General features: G+C 42.9%; 1 protein-coding gene across 2 annotated transcripts in view; it reads left to right on the top strand.

Annotated features, from left to right (window-relative positions):
• Slc15a5 (solute carrier family 15, member 5) overlaps positions 1–23711 on the top strand; it is a 94075-nt gene that overhangs the window by 36396 nt on the left and 33968 nt on the right. For both annotated transcript variants that reach the window (XM_087659047.1, NM_001192015.1), the window contains 3 exons: positions 2434–2620; positions 14143–14325; positions 22517–22648. In XM_087659047.1, the coding sequence (XP_087515173.1) occupies positions 2434–2620; positions 14143–14325; positions 22517–22648 (502 nt within the window). The remainder of the gene's footprint in view (positions 1–2433; positions 2621–14142; positions 14326–22516; positions 22649–23711) is intronic.

The following is a 23711-nucleotide window of genomic DNA, read 5'->3' as shown; positions in this document are numbered from 1 at the left end:
TATGTTGATGTTAAGGCCGACAAGGTTGCCGTTTGACATTCGAGCCTCTCAAAGGTGAGAATGAATCCCTATTGACAGCAGTTACTGCTGAACACTCAGAGGCCTGCGGGAAATAAAAGGATTTAAAGTTTTACAAGGGGGGGGGGGGGATTTCAGAACTTGAGGCAGGAACGATTTCAAGCTTTCAGGGCACCACAGCCTTTCCCTGGATTAGGCAATATATTAATATCGCTTCACTAAAGATTAATGACACATTTGCAACATTATTAAGTTAACAGGTTCCGGTGTCTGTGATTCATGCCTTCATGCCGATAATAACTTAATTCTGATTAACAATAATTCTCATTTGAAATCAGTAACAGGAACCTGCTCTGATGCTCACACCTAAACTTACTCCACTGCCAGCATATTGTTCGTTTTCCCTCTGATAGCGCTCTCTCTCCCTCCCCCCCTCCCTCTCTCTCTCTCTCCCTCCCCCACCCCCCCTGTGTGTGTGTGTGTGTGTGTGTGTGTGTGTGTGTGTGTGTGTGTGATAATTTTGTGGAAGCAGAGCAGAAATAGCTAACACACCCTTTTATTCTCACCTTCTGTATTGGACGAAAGCAGCCCTTGTTTATTATCCTAAGGATTACATTAAAGAGCAAGATAAACGACCAGTGGGGTGTGTTTTTTGTAGACAAGGTGAGCTATGTGAAAACGTGGTTCAGCCCTATGTCTGAGCAGATGGCATAGCAAGAAATGCCTTTTATCATTGGTCAGCGTGTTAACAGCTGCCCAGACTCTGTTGCTCTGCCTTGGAGCCTCCCAGTTTGTACAGCCAACTAGAGAGACGGGGTCGGCGTGAAGCCATGTGGGTGTTGGAGCAGAGTGACTCCCCCGGGATGCTGGGAAAGCATCTCTCACCTCGGCTCTAGTACTGTATGAAAAGCAGTGTCGCATCCCCCAAGGAAGAGACGTGTGAGTCTTTGACCTGTGCCTCTCTCGGTGGCTTTGTGTGCTATTGGGGCTCAAAGGCATCTTATGTGCCACTAAGGTCACTTAGAAGCATGAAGCAATGTCCCTGTTATGTGTGATGAGTATGTCTTGGTTCTGATCTGTTGACCCACTGGAAACTTGTCCTACAGGAAGAGACCAGAAGTTAGTGTTATAGATTTGGTTAGCATGAATATTTCCTTAAATACGAAAAAGTTGTCGCAGTCCATTGAGACTGTGAGGTAGAGCAAAGGACAGTTTTAAAATTCTGTCATCGTTTGAGTTAACATAGAGACCTGTTCCCCACAGGTTCTGGAGAGGTTGAATAGTGCATCAGTCACCTTTCTCATCGATGTGACAAACTATCCAACACAAACCACTTAAAGGAGGAAGGGTATGCTTTGACTCCCAGTTCAAGAAGGGCCACAGAGTTATGACACAGAAGACATGAAGTGGTTGGTCACATTGCATCTGTAGTCAGAACACTTAGAGCAAGCAGGTAGGATACCAAACCTCAAAGCATGCCCCCTCTCTTCAGAGTTCCACAGTCACCCGCACAACACCACATACTGGGGATCAAGTGTCCAAGCACATATTCTTTGGGGGACAGGATGGGGGACACATGGAAACCACAACTATTAGCACGTCAGAGTCAGCTTAGAAAGTAATCGATAGAGCTGAGGAGAGATGGCCCAGCTGTAAAGAGCACCAGCTGCTCCTGCAGGGTACCTGGGTTCAACTTCCGGCACCCACGTGGTGCCTCCCAACCAGGATCCAGAGGGATCCTATGCCCTCTTCTGGTTTCTGTTGGTACTGCATGCACACAGTACACAAAGCACATAAACTACACATACAGCAAAGGGTTGAATAAAAACATCTAAAAGGGAGCCACAAACACTGAGAATTTGGTCCTGTTTTCCCTCTTGTTACTTAGTTGAGGTTAGAAACAAAGCCCATGTGGGAAGCTCACGGAGATAGCCCTCCTCAGGTAATGTGCCTTCCCTATTAGTCCCTTCTCAGGTAAAAAGAAAACCAACCCTATTTTGTCACCAAACTAGATGTCATTTAGAAATTCTAGGCTAGCCCCTCTTTTCTGCTTCCTTGGAGTGAAGAACAGACACCCTTCCTATACTCTGGTGTTTTTTGCTAGAATGTGCATGAAATCGTTGTCCGGGGGATCTAAGCGACTTGACTCCATACCCGTGGGCTCGCTAACAAAGCTCGAGAAACATATGAAGGTGAACAAAAGTCAGAACCAAGTGCACATAGACAGTGGACTGGACAGAGGGGTGTATGCGGCCACAGGTCCTCTCTCAGCTCATTGTTGGGTCTTGAAAAGCTGAGTGACATCTGTGTCACTGTCACAGAGTGTGCAGGAGAGGGGAGGCATCTGACAATGTATAGTCCCATCAAAGTTAAGCCACTGCCTCAGTGCCTAACTCTCCTCTTCCTCAAATACAGATTCCTTCGGGATATTATCTTCAGACCATGCATTCCAACAGGACCTTGGGCGGAGTCCCTCTGCCAATTGCGCTAATGAACGCCATCAGCCTTCTGCCCTTATTGACCCTGGGTCCATTTATGGATTTCTTCAGCAACTGTCTACTTCCCTCTAAGAGAGACGGACCGTTCTTGTCAGTGTGCATTAGTAAGTACAACGGAGGATTCTGAGGGTCTTGTTTGCAACTTAGACAACACCCATTCCCCCCCCCAAAAAAAAGACTGTTAAACTAGCTACATGCTCCCAGCTTTTCCAATTTAATAATAAATGTATGAGTGGCAGCATCCAGGTTTACTCAGGCATCAACGTGGTCTCTTCAATCCTTTCCGGCCTCTTCAGAAGTCAGTCATGCTCCAAATACCACTAAACAGACTTCCCTTCAGGAGGGCAGGCCTCACTCCTGAATCTGTCCCTAATGTGGTCCTAAACCAAGAAGGTGCTTAGTGAGTCTCAAAAATTAATGGTCTTAATTTCTGAACCAGTAACAAAGTTTATTAAAAATTAGTACTGTGAGCACCGAGATATGGCTCTGAAGCACTCGCCGTACATGAATAAAGCCACTGGTTCTGTCTCTGGCTCTGAAAGAGAAAAATTAATTCTCTAATTCACGGCCCCCGTATAGTAATTCTTCAGATAGTAAGGAGTATAGCAATGATTTTCAGGGGTTTCTCAAAGTGAAACAATTTAAGATAGCTTCCTTAGGACATACATATTAAGCTATAAAATAAAATCATCTGGTTAATGGAGAAAAGGCAGCATAGTTGATTCTGATGGGTCTGTTCTCCCAACCCTGTATAGTAAGACATTGGCAGGGAACCACAGGGCAAGTGTAACAGTGTAGCCCGGGCATTTTCTGCCACTGAACTGTGACTGCGTGACTTTGAAACGCACACCTGAGCTCTTCTGTCTGCACCTTGCTCACTTTGAATTTCTTTGAGAGGAATAACATACGTGAATTTTGGGATGCCTCCTCATTATATGAGACTTGGAAGCATGCGGCATGCCAGGGGTGCCCAGAATGGATACTCAGTAGAAGCCTTACAAATGTTAGTGATCCCGGGCCATTGTCAGGGCACACCACTTGTCCACTGATTGATAGATAGAAAGATAGAAAGATAGAAAGATAGAAAGATAGAAAGATAGAAAGATAGAAAGAAAGAAAGAAAGAAAGAAAGAAAGAAAGAAAGAAAGATAGATAGATAGATAGATAGATAGATAGATAGATAGATAGATAGATAAGCAAGCAAGCCTAACTGGAAACTCTTGGAAAACATCACACAAGGCAAACAAAAGTGATAGTTGATAGATACATGATTCCCTTGAAAGAGTCAAGGATCAGATTCCAGACGACTTCTTTTTCTGGCTGGTTGAGCTGTTCTGTCTCTCCTTAAAGACCAGAGGCCGGGGCCTTCTGGCCACACACCCATCCTTCCTGATGTTTTCTGTACAGAAGGCACAGCTTCCTCCGTGCTTCCTCAAACCCCTGGGCACAATCCTGTCTCAACAAGGTGTTTGGTCTCAGTCAGAACTCAAGGTGACTAAAACCATCACCGACAGAGACTCACAAGTTTCCAGAATTTATTCTCCACAGGTAGGCCTGCCACTATTGCAATAGCATGCAGCAAGATATAAATCCTGAGCATTTAGCAAAATATGAATCCTAATAATTATTCTTTTTAACAATCTCTGAGTTTCAACATGCTTCCTTGGTCTTCTAATGCAGAAGAAATCCAAGAAAGCAGTATTATTTAGAAAATGCCCTGGATTCTCCTCTGAACTTTGGAGGCACAAATGAAAGTACATAGAACCTTGTAGGTTTGACTTTTGGGGACTCACTATTGAAACAGAATTAAAAAAAGTCTGTGTCGAGGGTCCATGGCTGTTACAAAATGTCAAAAGCCCTAGCAGTTTTATACAAGTATCATGAAACTTCCAAGGCAGAGCAACTAAATTGATACATAAAAGTTTTTCACCTGTCCTGTAGGAAAGCAGGCAAACAGCCCAGCTACAACAGCTTAATTAGAAATCCTTCACTAGAATGAAGCCTCCTACGTTCAGAATAAATTTGCTCAACTTTCTCTATGACGTATTTGAAGTCGTGGCCATTCTCGCAGAGAGAGGTGACATAATTGTCTAGCCCGTCATTTGATGCTGTTGGTGAGCTGAACTATTCCCCTGTCAAATGAGTAAGAGACAGATTGGGCCGGAGAAAAGAAAGCTAGACTCACTTCAAAGGAAATGAAGCTTTGCTCCGCTGGGGATGGAATCGTGAATTCAGTTGTTTCCTAAGCCAGACTCCATTCATTCATTCATTTGCATACATGTTCATTCATTTGCATACTTGTTCATTTATTTGCATAATGTTTTGCTCTGGGAATATAAACATATAATAATATGCATCTTTTAAACTAGATATCTGGGTGGGCTTTCCATATTCTGCTTATGATTATGGAAGATTAACAAGTTTCACCAGGACATGAAAGCCAAACCAAGGGTACTTTCTGATACAGATTTGCATAATTGAGTCCGTCTAATACTAAAATTTCCTTCCCCTTTGAACTCAAAGGCCTGAAAATATCAGTGAAGTATACAGGTGTATAAATTATGAATGGGCATGTATTTATGAGTTCCTAGTTTGATCGTGGGCACCGTCATATATATATATATATATATATATATATATATATATATATATATGTAATACATTTAGATAATAAACCGTAAACATACCAAAGCTCACCCCAGTAGTGTCATCTGAATTCAGGTGTTCTAACTCTGTGGTCATTATACCATGATTACTATTGTTATCATCAGAATTATTAATATTATTCCATTATTCAGTTATGTGTGGCTGTCACAGAACATATGTTAAATTATCAGCATTAACGATTTGGAATCTTCACTGCCGTGTTCAGTTAGCAGGGGAAAGTAAATTAACTGCTTCCCTGCTAGTGAAGTTCTTTGAAAGTGTGACAAAATATCCGACCAAAGGAGGAGGGGATTGTTTTGGCTCATGCCTGAAGGGGATGTAGTCCTCTGGAACAAATAAGGTACAGTGACTGGAGAACTCGGCATCAGGTCATACAGCATCACACAAAAGCAGGGAGAAGGGATACTGGCATTCAACTCACTTTCTTCACACTCAGCCTGGGACTCCAGCCCATGGAGGGGTGTTGTCACATTAGTGTATCCCCTCGTTATCATACTCTAACTGCCATCATGGCGCAGCCTGGACCATACAGGAGAAGGCTCTGATCATATCTGTCTTCTGCCTTAACAACTGATTGATGTAGGCAGGCACTGTCCACTGTGGGCAGAACCACCCTTAGGCAGATAGTCCTGACTTGTATAAAGAAAGCTCGCAAGGAGGAGCCTTGGCTGAGCCAGCAAGCATCATGTCCCCATGGCTTCTGCTTTGGGTTCCTTGCCCAACCTCCCACACTGAAAACCTGTGGCATGGAGTGTCAGCCATATAAGCCCCTTCCTCTACCCGGTTGCTTTTGTGTGTTGTTTTTCAAAGCAACTAGAATAGGGTGGGTGTAGGACATCCATTTCAGACATGCCCAGAGATCCGTTTCCAATAAGATTTCAGATGTCATAGAGTTGAACATTATCCCATGACTTCTCTCGCTGTGACAGTCAGTAGCTGTTTCGTGCCCCGTCCTACTCCTGACAAAATTAAGTTCCTCCCCCTTCAGGAACCATCATGTTCAGTCGAAGTGGGTGGCAAAGACAATGACAATGTCTGGGAGGTAGGATCACAGCCCAGACCCCTGAGAGATTGGGGAGATCTCAGCTAGCTAATCAAACCTGAAATTTAATAAGTCATTTGCTTTACCTAGCACACATACAATGCAATGAAAACGATTTCTATTTTACAACATAGACTGTTGAATTCATCAGCAAATAAAACCACGAAGTATGTCAGTCATTAAAAATGTCTCTCGTGTTGGGGATGTGGCTTAGATGGTAAAGAGCTTGTCTGGAGTGCACAAAGCCCCTGTTTAGGCCCCGAGCACATTGTAAACCAGGCATGATTATGCCTGCCTGTAGCCCTAGAACTCAAAGGTGTAAGCAAGACAAACAATTCAAGGTCATTTTCAGCTTCAGAGTGAATTTGAGGCCAGCTAGGGGGATACATGAGAAGACACCATCAGGACAAACAAACAGCAGCAGAAGTACAGACAGACAAACAACAAAGCAAAAACGCCTCTATACCTTCCAGAGCTAAGCCAGGCAAAGCGCTGATGTGCTCCCAGTATTTCTAGATTCTATTTCCTAATAGTACCTATGCACGGATGTATCTACTTAAAGGTCAACCTTAGTTTACCAAAATTCTAAAGTTGGTAATACCACCTGTCGTGCATAGCCGTACTATTGATTCACGGTACAAAATTGTTTGCACTGTGAGTATTTCTTTCCTATGCATTGACTACATAGAGTCCATTCCTATAACCTGTGGCATTCAGTATCGAGTACTGACACACCCCAGTATTAATCTGATCAATTGAGTCCAATTAGGATTACTGACAACTCTCAGACAAACCCCGATCACGGAATTCTCTTGGCTTTGAGGTATCGTTTAAGTCAAAATGTAGTCAGACAAGATAAATTCACATGCTCAAATAAGGTCTACTCTAAAACAACCTGGAAATTCTGACTGTGCTGAAATCTGGTTGTAATACAGTTCAGCAAAGTGTTGGTCCCTTTATGCATGACCAGTACCTTCCAGTGTGTCCTCTAATTGGCTGTCACATGATGTTTCCATTGCAAAGGGAATAATGGTCAGCCTAAAATCAAAGTCCCGGCTCCAGTAACTTTAAGTGAAAGTACAGTTAAGTCTGACAAGATTACATTTCCCCCCTCCTCCTTCCTCTCTTCTGCTTTTAAACAAGTCCATGCTATTACAGTCCTGGATGTCCTTGACTTACAGCATTCCTCCTCCTCAGCCCCGAGCACTGGGAATACCGACATGAGAGATTATGCCTGGTTGGGCTTACTCCTTTCCATGAGGTTTTCAAACTGATGGTTTTTCCCAAGAAAAATGCTACATGCCCATTGCAAATGATATAATAGAACAAACTGTGCACGTAGGTAAAAGGGGTCTCTTTCATAGTCCCCTGCGGCCATTAATCTTCTTAGGCGTTCAATTGTTTAACAAAGGCACATTAATACCCTCAGGTCTCAATGCAACATAAAATGGGAGTTAAGTTTGGAGTGAAGTAGGTGGATGCTCTGAAGCGATAACCGATGCCTCCTAGAGAGCAGTGTTGGGTCTGCTCTGGTTAAAGGGATGATCTGTTCCACATGCAAAAACTAAGAGAGAACCGAGAGGCCCATTTCCTGAAACGAGATCAGTGGTCCAAAGAGAAACCAGGCAGCGGAGGGCGGTTCCACCCAAACACGGAAGCACGCAACAGCAAAACCAATAAAAGTTTGCACACACAGGCCGGTGTTTGTGAGTTTACTTTTTGCATATCACATGCTTGCAACCCTTGGAGGCCAGGAGAGGACATCGGATGCCCTGGAACAGATGGTTGTGAGCCACCATGTTGGTGCTGGGAATCGAATCCTGACCATCGGCAAGATCCAGGAGCACTGTTAAGCGCTGAGCCGTCTCTCTAGCTCCAACACACACCATTGTAATAGTGGGAGTATCTTCCCCAGAGGCAGCAAGCACATGACAGTGAGGCCATTATCAGGTTCGCATTCTGTCCTGGAAAGCCGCTAGATCTGGGGACAATGTGCTAGCCTTTCCATAGAATGTCACAGCTCTGGGAAAGCACGGTGCTCACTTCGACAGCACATTGGAGTGAAAAGTACGGAACATCGGACACATACATCAGACTCCCCACGGACACTCCACAGTCCTCCTAGTGGATAAGCTCAGCCAATACCTTCAAAATACTAACTAATACGTCCATTATTTATTGATAGATTTTTGCCTTGATGTATGACAGTAAACCAAAGGTTAATTCTGGAATGAATTCCAACTTTCTTCTATTTCACTGCGCCCTAGTTTTGAAAAGTGTTGCATGCCAAGACAGTAATGTAAATTATGAGAACCCCGAGATGCTTACGGGCTTGTCCACAGTCACACAGCCAACATTAAGGCATAGATTATTTGGTATCTCTCCCGGAACCGCGTGCTCAATCTTCTAAATACAGATCTACAGCAACTTTAAAGTGTGCACATTCTGATCAATGACCCTCTGCTCTGGTTGTGTTGGGATCTCGCCCACATTTAATTTAAAAAAAAAAATTAAACTCGGGTCGGAACCAAACTTTGAATTTTTTAAGTCTTTTTTTCACTGGCCTGAGTCTGAAGCAGCGAATGCAGGCTTTTAGATCCTCCGTGTTCAATCTCCTGTGTCCCGGATCACCTAAGCAATGTGTGTTATAGTTTAAATGGGTTCATCCTCTCTGGAAGTCGCATTGAAATTTAACTCCCAAGGGGACAGTATTGGGATGTTCGGATGGTGACCAGTGACCGAGGCATGAACGGAATTCTATGTCCCTAATCAAGGATCCCTTTTGCCCTCTGACTTATACTCCGGGACATCACAGAATTCATCTTCTTCAGAGGACGTAACTAAAATTTGAGGCCCCACCTTGGACCAAACAGCAAACTCCCTAACCTTTAAACCTGAGAAAATAAATCCCCTCTCTTCATAAAACAGGTGTTTTGCCTCAGCAGAATACAAGGAGTTTTCGAAACTTTGAATTAAATGTGCCTTTGCCCAACTCTGTCTGGAGCGGGACCCTTGGTTGGATTATGCCGGATCAGTCAGATACTGTTCTACGCTGAGGGGGGACCTTGGATGGACACCCTCTGGTTTCAGTGCTTTCAGTTCTGCTTCTGTTGTTGGGTGTGTGCCTGAGGGCCTCCATAGCAAACAAGCTCTCAGTGACGCTACCACTACAGACAGCCACACGGTGAAGTGCCAAGGGCAGAGGAGGGTCCAGGACGGCTTTCTGGGGTGAAAACGTATCATTTGTTATCAAGCCAGAGATAAAATCCAGAAACAGCAAACACTGTAGCCCTGGACCACCTCTGGCCGCACATCTGCCTCTAGACACGGAAGCTGAGGGATACTTGAACACATGAACACGCCAAGGTATTTGGTCGTAAGAAATGTTATCTCTGAGCCCCACCTGAGTGACGCTACCCAATTCCCTCACAGATTGTTATTTTGAATGTGATTCATTAAAAAGTTGTAAAAAAATTTTTTTTCGCCTGTTACACACATGCTTGAGTTTTCTTAATTTTGCCTTTTGGCTTGTGGGCTGTGCATTTACTGCTGGCCATTACAGAAAACCCAAACCGCAGACCTGGCCTAACAAATTGGCAGACGCACTACAAACTTTCTCAGGCAAATTATAAACCTTTTGACAGAACAGCTGGTGGTCTCCCAGCCAAGGAATAGCAACCCTGCTTCCCCTGAGATGAGGTGAGGTCTGGGTGGTGTGGCTACAGACCAGCCCGAGTGATACGAAGTACCCAGTGTATGCGGCTTTCCGTCTAGATTGTTTAACATGAAAGGCATCTCAGAAGACACTCCCAGAAGTCGAATTCTAAACCAGGTACCTGTAGAGGTATCGTATCAGAACGGCTCTACGCTCCTGGCCCGTGCGTGCACCTCCTCTGCACCTGCCTAAGAGCTCTGGATTCACGAATGAAAGCCATATACACGCCGGCTTATTTTTAATATCCCCATAAGCAGCACAGTCGAAGGACGCACCCAAACCTCCCCGCGGCTAACACACGATTTCCTCTGATATCTCTGGATTATTACTTACTAACTCTATATTTTATCTTTGCTGCCATGAATCCTGCTGGGCAATCCCTTCTGGGGTCACTTTCCCCTTTGCACCTATGTTTCGGCCGTTTCTCCCTCCTGCATGTTCCCAGCGTGGCCCATCTCCTATGCTCTTGTCATGGCGGAATCCCTCATCCCTCTCTCCTGCACTTCTTGCCCGGAAATCCTGAAAGTCCCGCCTCTGTCTCCCGGCTCAGCCATTGGCCACTGGCAACTTAATTTCCCAATCAGAGCCAACTTGGGGGCAGGGACCCTCAGCCCAGCCTTGCAGTTCCCGGGTGATTTCCTGGGAGCTGAATTAACACAAATAGCACTGGAACCAATCCCTAACAAGTACCTCTCTGTGGAGAGTCTGGAAAAGGGCTTCCCACATACTAAGCCTATGTTCTACCACTGAGCGATGTCTTCAAGCTGCAAATTACAATGAGAAACCGACTCGACACTCATTCCTATTTTTATGACTTGACCTCCTAAGAAAGGCTTTTCCAAGATGTTTTAAAACAACTACAGATTATTGCATCCTGGCAAAGAATTTTTCAACCATTATGCAGTTGGTCCTGGCAAACTCAATTAAAAAAATCTATTACCATTTCTTTTCTTTTATTGAAAATAGTATTTTTTTTCTCACATAATGTATTCTGATTATGGCTTCCCTCCCCCTACTCCCCCCAGTTCCTCTCCATCTCCCCTCCCATCTGGATCCATCCCCTTTCTGGATCTTGTTAGAAAAACAAAAACAACCAGTTCCTAAGGGACGCTAATAAAGTAAAACAAAATTAAATATAATACGATAAGCTCCATCACACCAGAACTGGACAAGACAAACAAACAGAAAAGAGCCAAAGAGAAGGCACAAAATCAAAGATCTGCTCACTTAGGGATCGCATAAAAACACTAAACTAGAAGGCATGATGTATACAGCTGGTCCAGACGTATGCAGGGCCTGTGTGTGCTGCCTCATCTCTGTGCGTTCATATGAGCTTTGTTCATGTTAAGGTAGAGGACCTTGCTTTCTTAGAGTCCTCCATTCCTCTGGGTTAAACATTCTGTCTCATTATTTCAGAGTCCCCTCATCCCTAAGGGTAGAGACTGGTGGAGATGTCCTGTTTAGGGCTGATTATTCCCCAGGTCTCTAACTTTCTGAATAATGTCTGACTTGTGACTATTAAAAAAAAGAACTCATCCTTCCTTATGTTTTTCTATATTTCACTTTTGAATTGCTATTGACCAGATGTTGAACATTCCCAAGACAATTCAGTTTGTATTTCAAAATTCTTCTTCAAGCGTCTATAGTCTTGAGATCTTTGTCTGCTTGGTTGGTTCTCAGATGATGGATTGGTTAGTTGGCTACATGGTTAGGAAACTGGTTGATTAGGTAGTTGGTTGGTTTCTTAGTTGGTTAGTTGGTCATTTGCCTGGTTAGTGGTTGACTGGTTGAGTTTTGTTGATTTAATCCCTCCTTTACTTCCTGGTTTTCTGTCTAATCTTTGGAATGTCTGACTAAGTGGAGCAAAACTACCAGCATGCAGTGCTGTGGATAGAGTGTGTGCGTACACAGATGACATTTATCCAATGTCATTGAATCATGGGAATTCTCACTCTCCAGAAAAGACAGGAGATGGGGAGTGGCGAGGGTATTCCACTGTGGAGAGGAAACTCATTCTATGTCTTGTTTTCAGAAAACCCCTAATGCTCAGAGTAAGGTATGCAGGATGGAGGGGCTTGCTGTTCAGAATCCTAATATTCACTCTCATCCTTCCACCCCAAGTCCAAGGCCACCGTATGTAAATATGGAGAGTTATCCCCAGTCCCTCGTCAGAGGAAGAACGGAGACATGAGTTCTCACCTGCCCTTTATGGTAGAAATGGAACTTTGAGAAATATGTATTTGTGTGTGTATGTATGTATGTGTGTAATATGTATATGTATGTGTGTTGTGTGTGTAGGTATGTGTGTAGTATATATATGTGTGTGTGTGTATAGTATGTATGTGTGTATGATATGTCTATGTATGTATGTAGTATGTATATGTATGTGTGTGGTGTGTATAGTATTATATCCATGTGTGTTGTGTGTATATGTATGGGTATAATATGTACATGTATGATGTGTATAGTATATATATATGTGTGTGAGTATTGTGTATATTTATGTGTATAATATGTATATGTGTGGTGGTATAGTAAATATATATATATGTGTGTGGGTGGGTGGTATGTATATGTATGTGTATAATGTGTATATGTGTGGTTGTGTATAGTATGTATATGTATGAGTGGTACGTATCTGTATGTATATAGTATGTATATGTGCGTGTGTTGTGTGTGTATGAGTGTGTATAGTATATATATATGTGTGTGTGTGCGTGTGTGTGTGTGTGTGTGTGTGTGTGTGTGTGTGTGTGTGTGTATGGAGCATATACATCTGTGTGTGGTGGAGTACACACCCATGCATGTACATGTAGAGGCCACAGTTGTATATCATGTGGTTTAGTCAGTCAATCACCATCCCATTTGTTGCATTGCTGAACAATTTCACACAATTGTGCAATGCATAGCGATCCAATCGACCTCCATTTTCTCTAATTCTTCCTCTAAGCAGGGTCACAACTTTTCAGTCCAAACTTCATGTGCTTTTCTGTTTAAACCCAGAGTCCACTTACTGATGTTTGTATAGATTGTGGGGCCATCTAATGGAGCACGGATCGTTTCTCCAGAGCTGCAGGACTGAAGAAAACTGACTTTCCATAAAATAAAATGAAATAAAATAAAATAAACAACAAATTCTGGTGTGGCTGAAGGAGAGGGAAACAATTTTGCCATTGATACAGGCATGACAGTAATAGGTATGAAGAATCCTCAAAAAGTTAAAGATTCATCACCCATGTGAGCACAAGCTAGGCCACACATTGGCATACACCCAAAGGACTCTCTGCCCTGCTGCAGACATACTTTCTCAGCTCTGTCCGTCCTTCTCCTGTTCACCATATCCATGAAACGGAAACTTCCTGCACACCCTTCAAGCGAAGGATGGATAACAAGAATTCGGTACATATACGACATGGAATATTACACAGCTGTAAAGAAAACTGAAATGAGGCTGAGTCTCTCTGAATCGGAAGCTTGTTGGCTTGTTGGCTGAAGTCTGTTGAACCATGTTGAATAGGCTGGGCAGCCAATGAACTCACAGTGTCTGTCTGTCACCTCAAATGCTGGGGACACACTTACACATGACCAGGTTCCACTTTTCAGGGGGTCCTGGGGACTCAATCTCGGGTCCTTTGCTTTCATGGCAAATGCTAAGCCACCTACCTACCCTTCTTTACCTTTTTCATTAGCAGTTTCTAGTCCTCAATTCTCTATTAGGTGCAAAGACCAGAAACATCTTTTGGAACTTATCTATGACTCTGCATTTGGGATACTGAGGCGGGAATTCCCACAAATTTGATGTACAGTGTGAAAGTTTGTTTCTTAATAAATAATCCTTTAACTAGGATTCTATGTATGGATTAAAAAGTCTATTGCAATGACTTCCGAAATCATCACCATTTGTGACCCGGCGTCTTTATAATGTTAACAGGACAGTAGTTTGTGCAAATGTCCCTACAAAGTTAGCATTTCTGGGCCTTGCAGCTCAGGACAATAAGCTTAAGCAGCAAACGTAAGGCCCAGGAAAGAGTGGACTGAGCAAAATGGAGTGACTTCAGCCCTTCAGTCCCAGAAGCACCCAGAAAGTCAAGGAATAAGGAATGTGTGTGACTAGTTAGTGTGTGTTAGTGTGTGTTCGTTAGTGTGTGTCCATGTGCTTTAGTGTGTGACCAAGCCTCTTTTCATTTTCTTCTCTCCCGCAGTTGCTGGTAACATTTGTGCAGCCTTCTCTGTGGCAGTGGCCGGCTTCCTAGAAATACACAGAAAACTTGCCCAGGAGCAGTCTCCTTCAGGCAAACTTTCCTCTGTTTCCTCCATGGCCTGCGTCTATCTGGTTCCGCAGTACGTGCTGCTTGGAGTGTCTGAGGTCCTGGTAAACCCAGCGGGTGAGTAGAATTATCAGTGAATGCTTTGAGAGGAGCACCACCCCTGGTCTGCATCCCCGAAGATGCTCAAGAAAGCTGTTTTCACCCTCATTAAATTTTCACCCTCATTAAAACATGTCTCAATGTTCTTTGTTCTTCTTCTTATAACCAACTATTCTGTCTGGATATAGAAAAAGGGACTCGCTAACCTGATTAAAGCCAAGACCCTTTGGTCAGACAGAAAAGAACCAGGAAGACCATGAACTATAGTCCACTGTGTGAAAATTCACACTCCATAATCCCTCCCTCCCTCCCTTTAACTCAAGCACACTCACAACTGCACCCCTCCAGAAGTGGTTCATGGACTTGGAGAGTATATAAACATGCAAATGAGATGAGAATTTGATGCAATTTACCTAATAACTCAATGTCTTCAAATTAAATTACCCTAGATTAAGTGTAATCACCAGTATTTCATAAGGCATGTTAAATTATGTTTATTAAATATCAGAAGTTTCTAGATTATCTTGATTGCTTATATTGATTAGACTATTTGCCTCATACTGTATCACAATGTTTCAAGAACTCCCTGCAATGTAGTCGTGTGTGTCCTTGTGTGTCTGCACACTTACCAGCATTACCTGGAAAGCACATCTAAAGTTTGACCTTCCTCGTGGTTCCTCACAAAGTGATAGCTACATGGAAGTGAACCCACATTACACTTTACTGAGGATATTTTTACATGCTTTAACTAAAGGAAATATATGTGTTATGATTTTCCAGGTATAATTGCCTATGTATGTGCACTGTGTGCATGCAATGTCTTTGGGTGCCAGAAGAGGGCATCTGATCCCCTAGAACCAGGGTTACAAATGGCTGTGAGCCACCATGTGGTACAGGAAATCAAGCCCCGGTACTCTAGAGTACCAGTGTTCTTAACCACTGAGCCATCTCTCCAGTCCCAGTCACTATCTTCATATAGCCAATGCCACCTGCTTAGCACAATTTTATACCTAAATCTCCTAAATTAAAATCCCAATAATTTCACTTTGCCTAAAATCTTTAACAAGCCTGTTTTATTTCAAACTTGTCTGAGAACAGAGCATTTAACTTAAAAAGTTTAAATAAATGAACGGAATGTGTCTAATCATAATCATGATCATATTCACATTTCTTTTCCATTCTGTTAAAACATTTCTTGTAGTTAATGCTTATAAATTTGGAATAAATAATTTTATATTTAATATATTTAGCATATTGACACATATATCACTAATAAATATTCACCAAAACGATGATTTATGCATTTTATTGATTAGGTTGCAATTAAAGTCTATTTAGGACAAGAACTTGATTGGAGTCTTGTGTTATGAGGGACTTAGGAGATTCTAAAAAGAATGGGTTAACTCCTGTGATCATATTTAATTATCTATATGCATGAATATTTAAAAAATAAAAAAGTGAGAAAAACTACTAAAATATAAAACAAAAGTTTTTACTTCTTTTTAATTTGAAGTTTGAGATAGATGAAAATATAGAATTTCAGAGGGTTTTACTGAGCAAATGATGACATTCAGTAACAGGAAATATTGGTTTTTTTGGTTTGTGTTTTTGTTTGACTTTTTATTGTTTATTTTATTTATTCATATTTCAAATGTTATGCCACTTCCCAGTTTCCCTTCCATGAACCCACTATCCCTTCCCCTTTCTCCTGCCTCTATGATAGTGCTTTCCCACGTGCCTACCCTCTCCTCCCTCAGAGCCCTAGCATTCCCCCATCCTGGGTCATCCAGTCTCCATAAGACCTAGGGCCTCTTATATCCAAAATATACAAAGAACTCAAGAAGTTAGACCGCAGGGAGACAAATAACCCTATTAAAAATGGGGTTCAGAACTAAACAAAGAATTCACAGCTGAGGAATGCCGAATGGCTGAGAAACACCTAAAGAAATGTTCAACATCTTTAGTCATAAGGGAAATGCAAATCAAAACAACCCTGAGATTTCACCTCACACCAGTGAGAATGGCTAAGATCAAAAACTCGGGTGACAGCAGATGCTGGCGAGGATGCGGAGAAAGAGGAACACTCCTCCATTGTTGGTGGGATTGCAGACTGGTACAACCATTCTGGAAATGAGTCTGGAGGTTCCTCAGAAAATTGGACATTGAACTGCCTGAGGATCCAGCTATACCTCTCTTGGGCATATACCCAAAAGATGCCCCAACATATAACAAAGACACCTGCTCCACTATGTTCATAGCAGCCTTATTTATAATAGCCAGAAGCTGGAAAGAACCCAGATGCCCTTCAACAGAGGAATGGATACAGAAAATGTGGTACATCTACACAATGGAATATTACTCAGCTATCAAAAACAATGACTTTATGAAATTCATAGACAAATGGTTGGAACTGGAAAATATCATCCTGAGTGAGGTAACCCAATCACAGAAAAACACACATGGTATGCACTCATTGATAAGTGGCTATTAGCCCAAATGCTTGAATTACCCTAGATGCCTAGAACACATGAAACTCAAGACGGATGATCAAAATGTGAATGCTTCACTCCTTCTTTAAAAGGGGAACAAGAATACCCTTGGCAGGGAATAGAGAGGCAAAGATTAAAACAGAGACAGAAGGAACACCCATTCAGAGCCTGCCCCACATGTGGCCCATACATATACAGCCACCCAATCAGACAAGATGGATGAAGCAAAGAAGTGCAGGCAGACAGGAACCGGATGTAGATCTCTCCTGAGAGACACAGCAAGAACACAACAAATACAGAGGCGAATGCCAGCAGCAAACCACTGAACTGAGAACGGGACCCCCGTTGAAGGAATCAGAGAAAGAACTGGAAGAGCTTGAAGGGGCTCGAGACCCCATATGAACAACAATGCCAAGCAACTAGAGCTTCCAGGGACTAAGCCACTACCTAAAGACTATACATGGACTGACTCTGGACTCTGACCTCATAGGTAGCAATGAATATCCTAGTAAGATCATCAGTGTAAGGGGAAGCCCTGGGTCCTGCTAAGACTGAACATGATTGTTGGGGGGAGAGTGGCAATGGGGGAAGGATAGGGAAGGGAACACCCATAAAGAAGGGGAGGGGGAGGGATTAGGGGGATGTTGGTCCGTAAACCGGGAAAGGGAATAACACTCGAAATGTAAATAAGAAGTACTCAAGTTAAAAAAAAAAGAAAAGAAAAGAAAAGAAAAGAAAAAAATAAATTAATTTAAAAAAAAAAGACCTAGGGCCTCCCCTCCCTGTGATGCCCAATAAGGCAATCCTCTGTTACATATCTAACTGGAGTCATGGGTCCCTAGATATGTACTCTGGTTGGTGGTTTAGTCTCTGGGAGCTTTGGGGTGTCCGGTTGGTTGATATGGATGTTCTTCCTTTGGGATTGCAAATCCCTTCAGCTCCTACATTCCTTGTCCTAACTACTCCATTGGGGTCCCCATGCTCAGTCTGATGGCTGGCTGCATGCACCCACATCCGTATTGGTCAAGCTCTGGCAGAGCTTCTCAGGGGGTCAGGTATGCCAGTCTCCTCTAGGCAAACACTTCTTGGTATCAGCCATAGTGTCTGGGTTTGGTATCTGCAAATGGGATGGCTCACTCCACAGATATTAGGGGAGTTCTTCTGCCCTTCAAAGATATGTGGTGCCCTGGGGATGTCCTTCCAGACAAAGGTAGGGAAAAGAACACTTTCAAACCGGGTTTTAATGGTAGCAGTATCTTCTCCAGATGACTTACATGCCTAAAAACTTTCGAGTCACCACCAATAAGGAAAGCACAAAAAAGAAGTCAAGACAAAAACATATCAAAACAGTGTAATTGTGGAACTCACAGCTTTTGAGTTGTTGAGGAGTAGAAAGAAAGCAGGAGAGATAGAGGGTGGAGGGGAGCACACAGAGGGGACTGTAACACAACCACAGTCACTAAGTCAGGGTGTGGTCAGGAAACCTTTTATAAAGTGGCCACTAGATAGCAGTCCAGTCTCTATATTAGTTGATCAAGTATTTATTGTGGTACATATTAAGCTATAGACAACGTACCATGAAGGATATGCCCATGCCTTAATACAACTTGATATACATGGGTGCCAACCTGGACACTTTGCCACCATAACTCTCCTATCCCTAGATGGGTTCAAGGCATGGCGTGAACGAATTGGAAATTAATACAGCATGGGAGACATCAGTGGGGAACGGACAAAGAAACCGCGATTTGGGAGAATCGAAGTACAGCTGCCAAGGGCTAACGCAAGTGGCTCTGCAGACAGCGAGGGTGGGAATAACGAACATGATTGGCAGGTGACAAGGTTCAGGAGAAGTCGCGAATAGCGCGATAGCATGAGATTCCAGGCCGAAGTCTTCAGGGATAAGGACAGAAGGATGCTCTACGGGTCCAACGGTGTAAGCTCCATTTCGGGGATTGTGGTCTTTTTATACGTTCCGAACTGCTTCTCATCAAACACAATAAACACATTTTCAACTGCTCCAGAAAAACTGGAGTAAAAATAAAGAATTCCAGCAATGAGTTCCCAGTCGCAGGTGCCTCAGGAAGGTGGCTATGTCTCCATATGCTACAGAAGCACACGCGCTGCAAGCGTCGTCGCAAACCATCGCCCGCTGCTCTCCGGAGACACGTTTTTAGCTCTCGTTGGCAAGAAGACCAGTTTCTGTGCACACTTTGAGTATTTTGTTTTAAACTGGGTCTCCCTAGTACAGTGGTTATTTTGGAGAAGTGGCTGACTTGTTGATAATATCTGCACCATAATGGGCTACAAGAAGCATCTTGGAGCCCGAAAGCGTAAGTTGATGATCGCTAACGTTGAGCAAGATCAGAACGTGCAATTAGGCACCCGAGGTTTGGAGATCTGAAGGCTTGAAAAGCTAAGTCCTATAAAAGGGAACTGGAGGCTTTCGGGGGGAAAAATGAGTAAAACGACACCAAAGAAAGATTAACCAGCAGGCAGAGAGCTGGCAAAGTGCGCTCATGAATTATACACCACACCAGAAGCTCTAGCAAGAGAAAAGCACGGGATTAATAATTAAGTAGCAGAGTGATCATGGTCTCCCGTGCTGTGCTTCTTCCCAGGGAAAAGGGATCAGCCCACTTATTCTTCCGGGATTTGTCTCCCAGTGTTCACGGAGAGCAGGAGCTCAGAAGCCATTGTAACTGAAATCAATTCTCTCCAGAGCTCCATACACACATGGGAACCTTCCTAAAAGTGCAAGAAGGATCCTGATGGTGACTCATACTGCACACAACATCGGGAGAGCCTGGGCCATCTTATTAACTGCAGTTTGCTATTTACCAACGTCATTGTCCTCATCCCCAGCCAGTGTCTGTTCGGGTGAGGGCCTGGTTAACTCCGTACGTTCTGCTGTCAGCCCTCGTGGAGCTTAAATCAGAGAAGGAAGGGACACCTCTTCTCATCTCATGCCCACCTTCCAGTAGCTTTCTTGGAGCGTAGACAGGAACTGCCCTAAATGTTTATTGGATGAAGAAATAAAGGCAAGTGGGAGACACACAGTAAATAAACCAGAAATGCTGTGCATTAGTAAGGTCATTCGAGGCGCTAGACAAGAGCTGCCGAGGTGGTTCTGCAGGTGAACGTTCTAGCCAAGCCTGACGACCCAGTTCAATCTTGCCAGCTAAGGGGAGGAGGAAGGACCTGAGCCCAGAAAGCTGTCCTCTGATCTCCACACAAATGCCCGTGGCCCCTGTGCCCACTGATACATATTAAGGATATTATACAGTTGGAGGTGGGGGGTGCTGTGCTGGGCAAATATGGGATTTTTCTAGGGAAAAATACAAGTCAGCCAGTTGTGGGCATTTCTCAAGAGGCAATAAAAAACATGACTTTCTTCTCATCGACAAGACAACGAAGTGTTCAGCTTTCCTAGTTCGTCCATTGTCTATTATCTTTTCATTTTAAAATGAGTTTTAATATTAATTGATGTTCTCACTGTAGGAAAACTCTCAAAGCACAGAAGGAGAACAAGAAGAGAACGTAGAAACCCAATAGTTCAACCACTGAGTGTTAAGTTGGTTAATGTCATTTTATGCATTGTTTTTATTTGCTGAGTAAAAACAGTAGACTTTAGCAAGATGGGCTCCATGCTGCAGCCTCAACAAATGCAACTGGGGGCCAAATGTTCCATATCTGCTCTGGTTTCTATGCTGTCTCCCTTCCTCTGATGTAATTTTGAGGCAACTCTCAGATACCATTGTGTAGCAAATATAAAATGTTTTATCGGGAATAATTTAACACAGCTATGATAGTCCTATATAATATATATTTAGATGTTATGTATTTACAAATATTATATGTATTTACACAACAAATACATATATACATTTAATCCATTCCTAGTTTCGGGAAAGATTGCTAATTTTTCAAAAAAATTCCTCCTGGCTTTTCCTAATCACCACCATCATGACTGGGAATACAGAGATATCCATTCCAGAGAGCCAATGCCTACACTACTCCTCCTTTTAGAATACCTCCCCTAAAATGGGGTGATCCGATTTCCTTTCTTTAAAACACTGTCACCAAAGCAAACTTAGGGGATGAAAAGATATGTTTTGGCTTACAGCCCACCATGATAAGAACCAACGCAGTAACTCATGGTTAGCCTTAAAAGAGCAGTGTTTGCTTGCCCGATTGCTTGAACAGCCAGAATCACCTGTTTGGGGATGGTCCCGCCACACTGTTTGGAACCTTCCTGCATCCATTAATAGCCGAGTGGCCCTTACTGGCCAATCTGGTTTAGGTAATTCCTCAGTTGAGGCCCCTCCTCTAAGATGGCTTTAGCCTATGGCATATTGACAATGTAGGCTAACCAGAACAAGGGCAATGTATGTAAATGGTTTTGTACAGTGCCTTGTGCAGTAGGATAGATACAGTTTATGATATTTGTAAATATACCTATATATTTAAAAGACAAGTATCGCTAACCTTAACCCCAAAGCTTTCTCGGAGCTGGGGACCGAACCCAGGGCCTTGCGCTTCCTAGGTAAGCGCTCTACCACTGAGCTAAATCCCCAGCCCCAACCCCAAAGCTTTCAATTGGTCAAAGTACAGAGAACAGCAGCAACCAGTGGGATGCTCTGCCACAAATGGGACATCTGTGTCACATCCCTCCCAAGGCTCAGGGACCACTGTGAAGAGGAGGTGGAAAGTCTGTAAGAGTCAGAAGTTAAAGAAGGCCAAAGAGGAAGAGTCTTCTAGACAACAGGACCACTGCTCTCATGAGCTCATGGTGGCTGTGACTGCCTGCACAAAACCCACTCATGATCAAATATGTCAACATTTTAGCATAGAATGGGAAGGAATTCATATGTCTAAGTCCCTACCCCTAACAGAGGAGGACTTCTGGGAAATGGAGAATCAGTCTCCTTCAAAGCTGTGGTTCTTGGTGGGTCAACCATGCTCCAATGGATGGCTCTCCAATGGTTGGTGCTGAATGCAAAAGTATACGCAGTACACAAACTGGAGGTGACAAGTTACTAAAAAACCAAAAAAAAAAAAAAAAAAGAAGATATGGAGATGGAGGAATGGGTGGGTAAGTGGGGTGTATCTGGAAGGAGTTATGTATTATATGAAATTCCCACACAATTAATAGAAAGTATTAAAAACAAAAATAAAGGTTGTTAGACTTATTTAATACATGCAAATCATCATTAAAATCATCACCTTATAGGTAGCCGATCAGGTATCACCACATCTCCCTATGTATGAGTATCGATAATATTCCCATTTCAAAGAGGAAGATGCTGATTAATCGACTTGCATATGCTCATAGGGCCAAGGTCTTAGAGCACTCTTATTTAACTCCAGAAACCTTGTGCAAAAGCTCTATGATAAATTCAAGTTTCCGTAGGCCATGGAGTCCCAGGCAGAGATTTCATGACAGAAGTAATATCCAGAATAGGTTGCACCTTGATACAAATATGTCCTCTCAACTACCAAGAAATCTTGGTAGCTGCACGGGACTTCGCCCTGTCCTATTTTATTCCCTGATTTTATCTGTAAATTACATCATAACCTGCCTGGACACTAACCTTAAAATACTCCAACCTGGGAATTTTGTTCATTGGTAAATTTGATGCATGATCAGTATTCTTTGGGACATGGTCAATGAAAATGATTTACATGAAGTCCTAAATCCTGGCCTCTTGTTCCCCCAGTCTCCACGGTGACACGCAGAGTCGTTCCAAGCACCTTCAGAAGAGCTTCCATGACGTGTCTGACCCTGTTCCATGGATCCGCCTATTTCGCCGGGGCACTGCTGATAGAGTTGGTTTATCTCATCTCAGAAGGTAAGCGCTCTCTCATCGTATGCTTATGTATACTGAGCTGATGACTAGAGAGCTGGGAGACGAAACCATAAAATCTTTTTATTTTTAATTGATCCACTTTTGCAATTAAGATAGAATTAAGATATGAAGTAGACTCTTGCTATATTCATTAATTTCTGGGAATTGTTTTTCTTTTGATAGGAGGAGGTAATTACAGAATGTCACTTCCCATGAGACAGTGTCGGCTGTCCTTTGAAAGCGCATTTTAAAGCTAACGGGTTATCATATTTGCATTAGGTCTCATGGTGAGGCCATATTCAATAATGTCCAGTAGCTATTGCAGGCAACGTGGTGAAGAGTTAGCACCTGCATACATGTAGGATTGATGGGTAACCCATGGCCTACTTTGCTCTTGATTGGCCCCAAATTTTGTCTGTGAAACTGAGGAGACATCATGAGGTTGCTAACATAAGATCTAGAAATTTTCCCAGTAGAAATTTTGGACAAGAATAAGAAATATGAAAAATTCAGAAGCAAATGTTAAAGTACTCTAGTTTTAAGTTGGCCTGTGGGTGGAAAGAGCAGGCAAGATGGAAGTCATAGTTGGTGCTGGCAGGGAAACGCCTTTACCGTTTTTAAGTCTCCCCATCTTAAAATATTATCTTAAAAATGTCACCCTTCCTTAGATTTTTGTCTTAGTTGGCTTTTTCTGACTTTAAGGAAAATGCCATTAACTTATTCTTTTCTACTTTCAAAAATGTCGTTGGTTGCACACTCCAAATAGTGTCAGGAGAGGAGTGATTCGTGTGATCTCTTGAACGAAGAGATTCAGTGTATCTGCTCTCAGACTATACAAAAAATACCCCCCTCGGCGACAAATTCAAAATCTCCATTCAAGCAGTACTTATCACGCATTTCAGGAGCTGTGTGAGGTGTTGGGGTGCCAGCACAAGCAAAATAAACACTCCCCCAAGCTTCTAGAAAACTCCTGGTAATTCAAGGAAACACTGACATCAAGAACAATTCATATGGCAGGTTTGGGAAAATCTACCAGTTTTAATTGGTTGGGCAGCAAGGATACCCT

The sequence above is a fragment of the Rattus norvegicus genome, chromosome 4 (assembly GCF_021556685.1).
Source record: "Rattus norvegicus strain SHRSP/BbbUtx chromosome 4, alternate assembly SHRSP_T2T, whole genome shotgun sequence".
Classification (NCBI taxonomy): domain Eukaryota; kingdom Metazoa; phylum Chordata; class Mammalia; order Rodentia; family Muridae; genus Rattus; species Rattus norvegicus.
The sequence above is the reverse complement of the archived record's forward strand: the minus strand, read 5'-3'. Positions and strand labels throughout refer to the sequence as shown.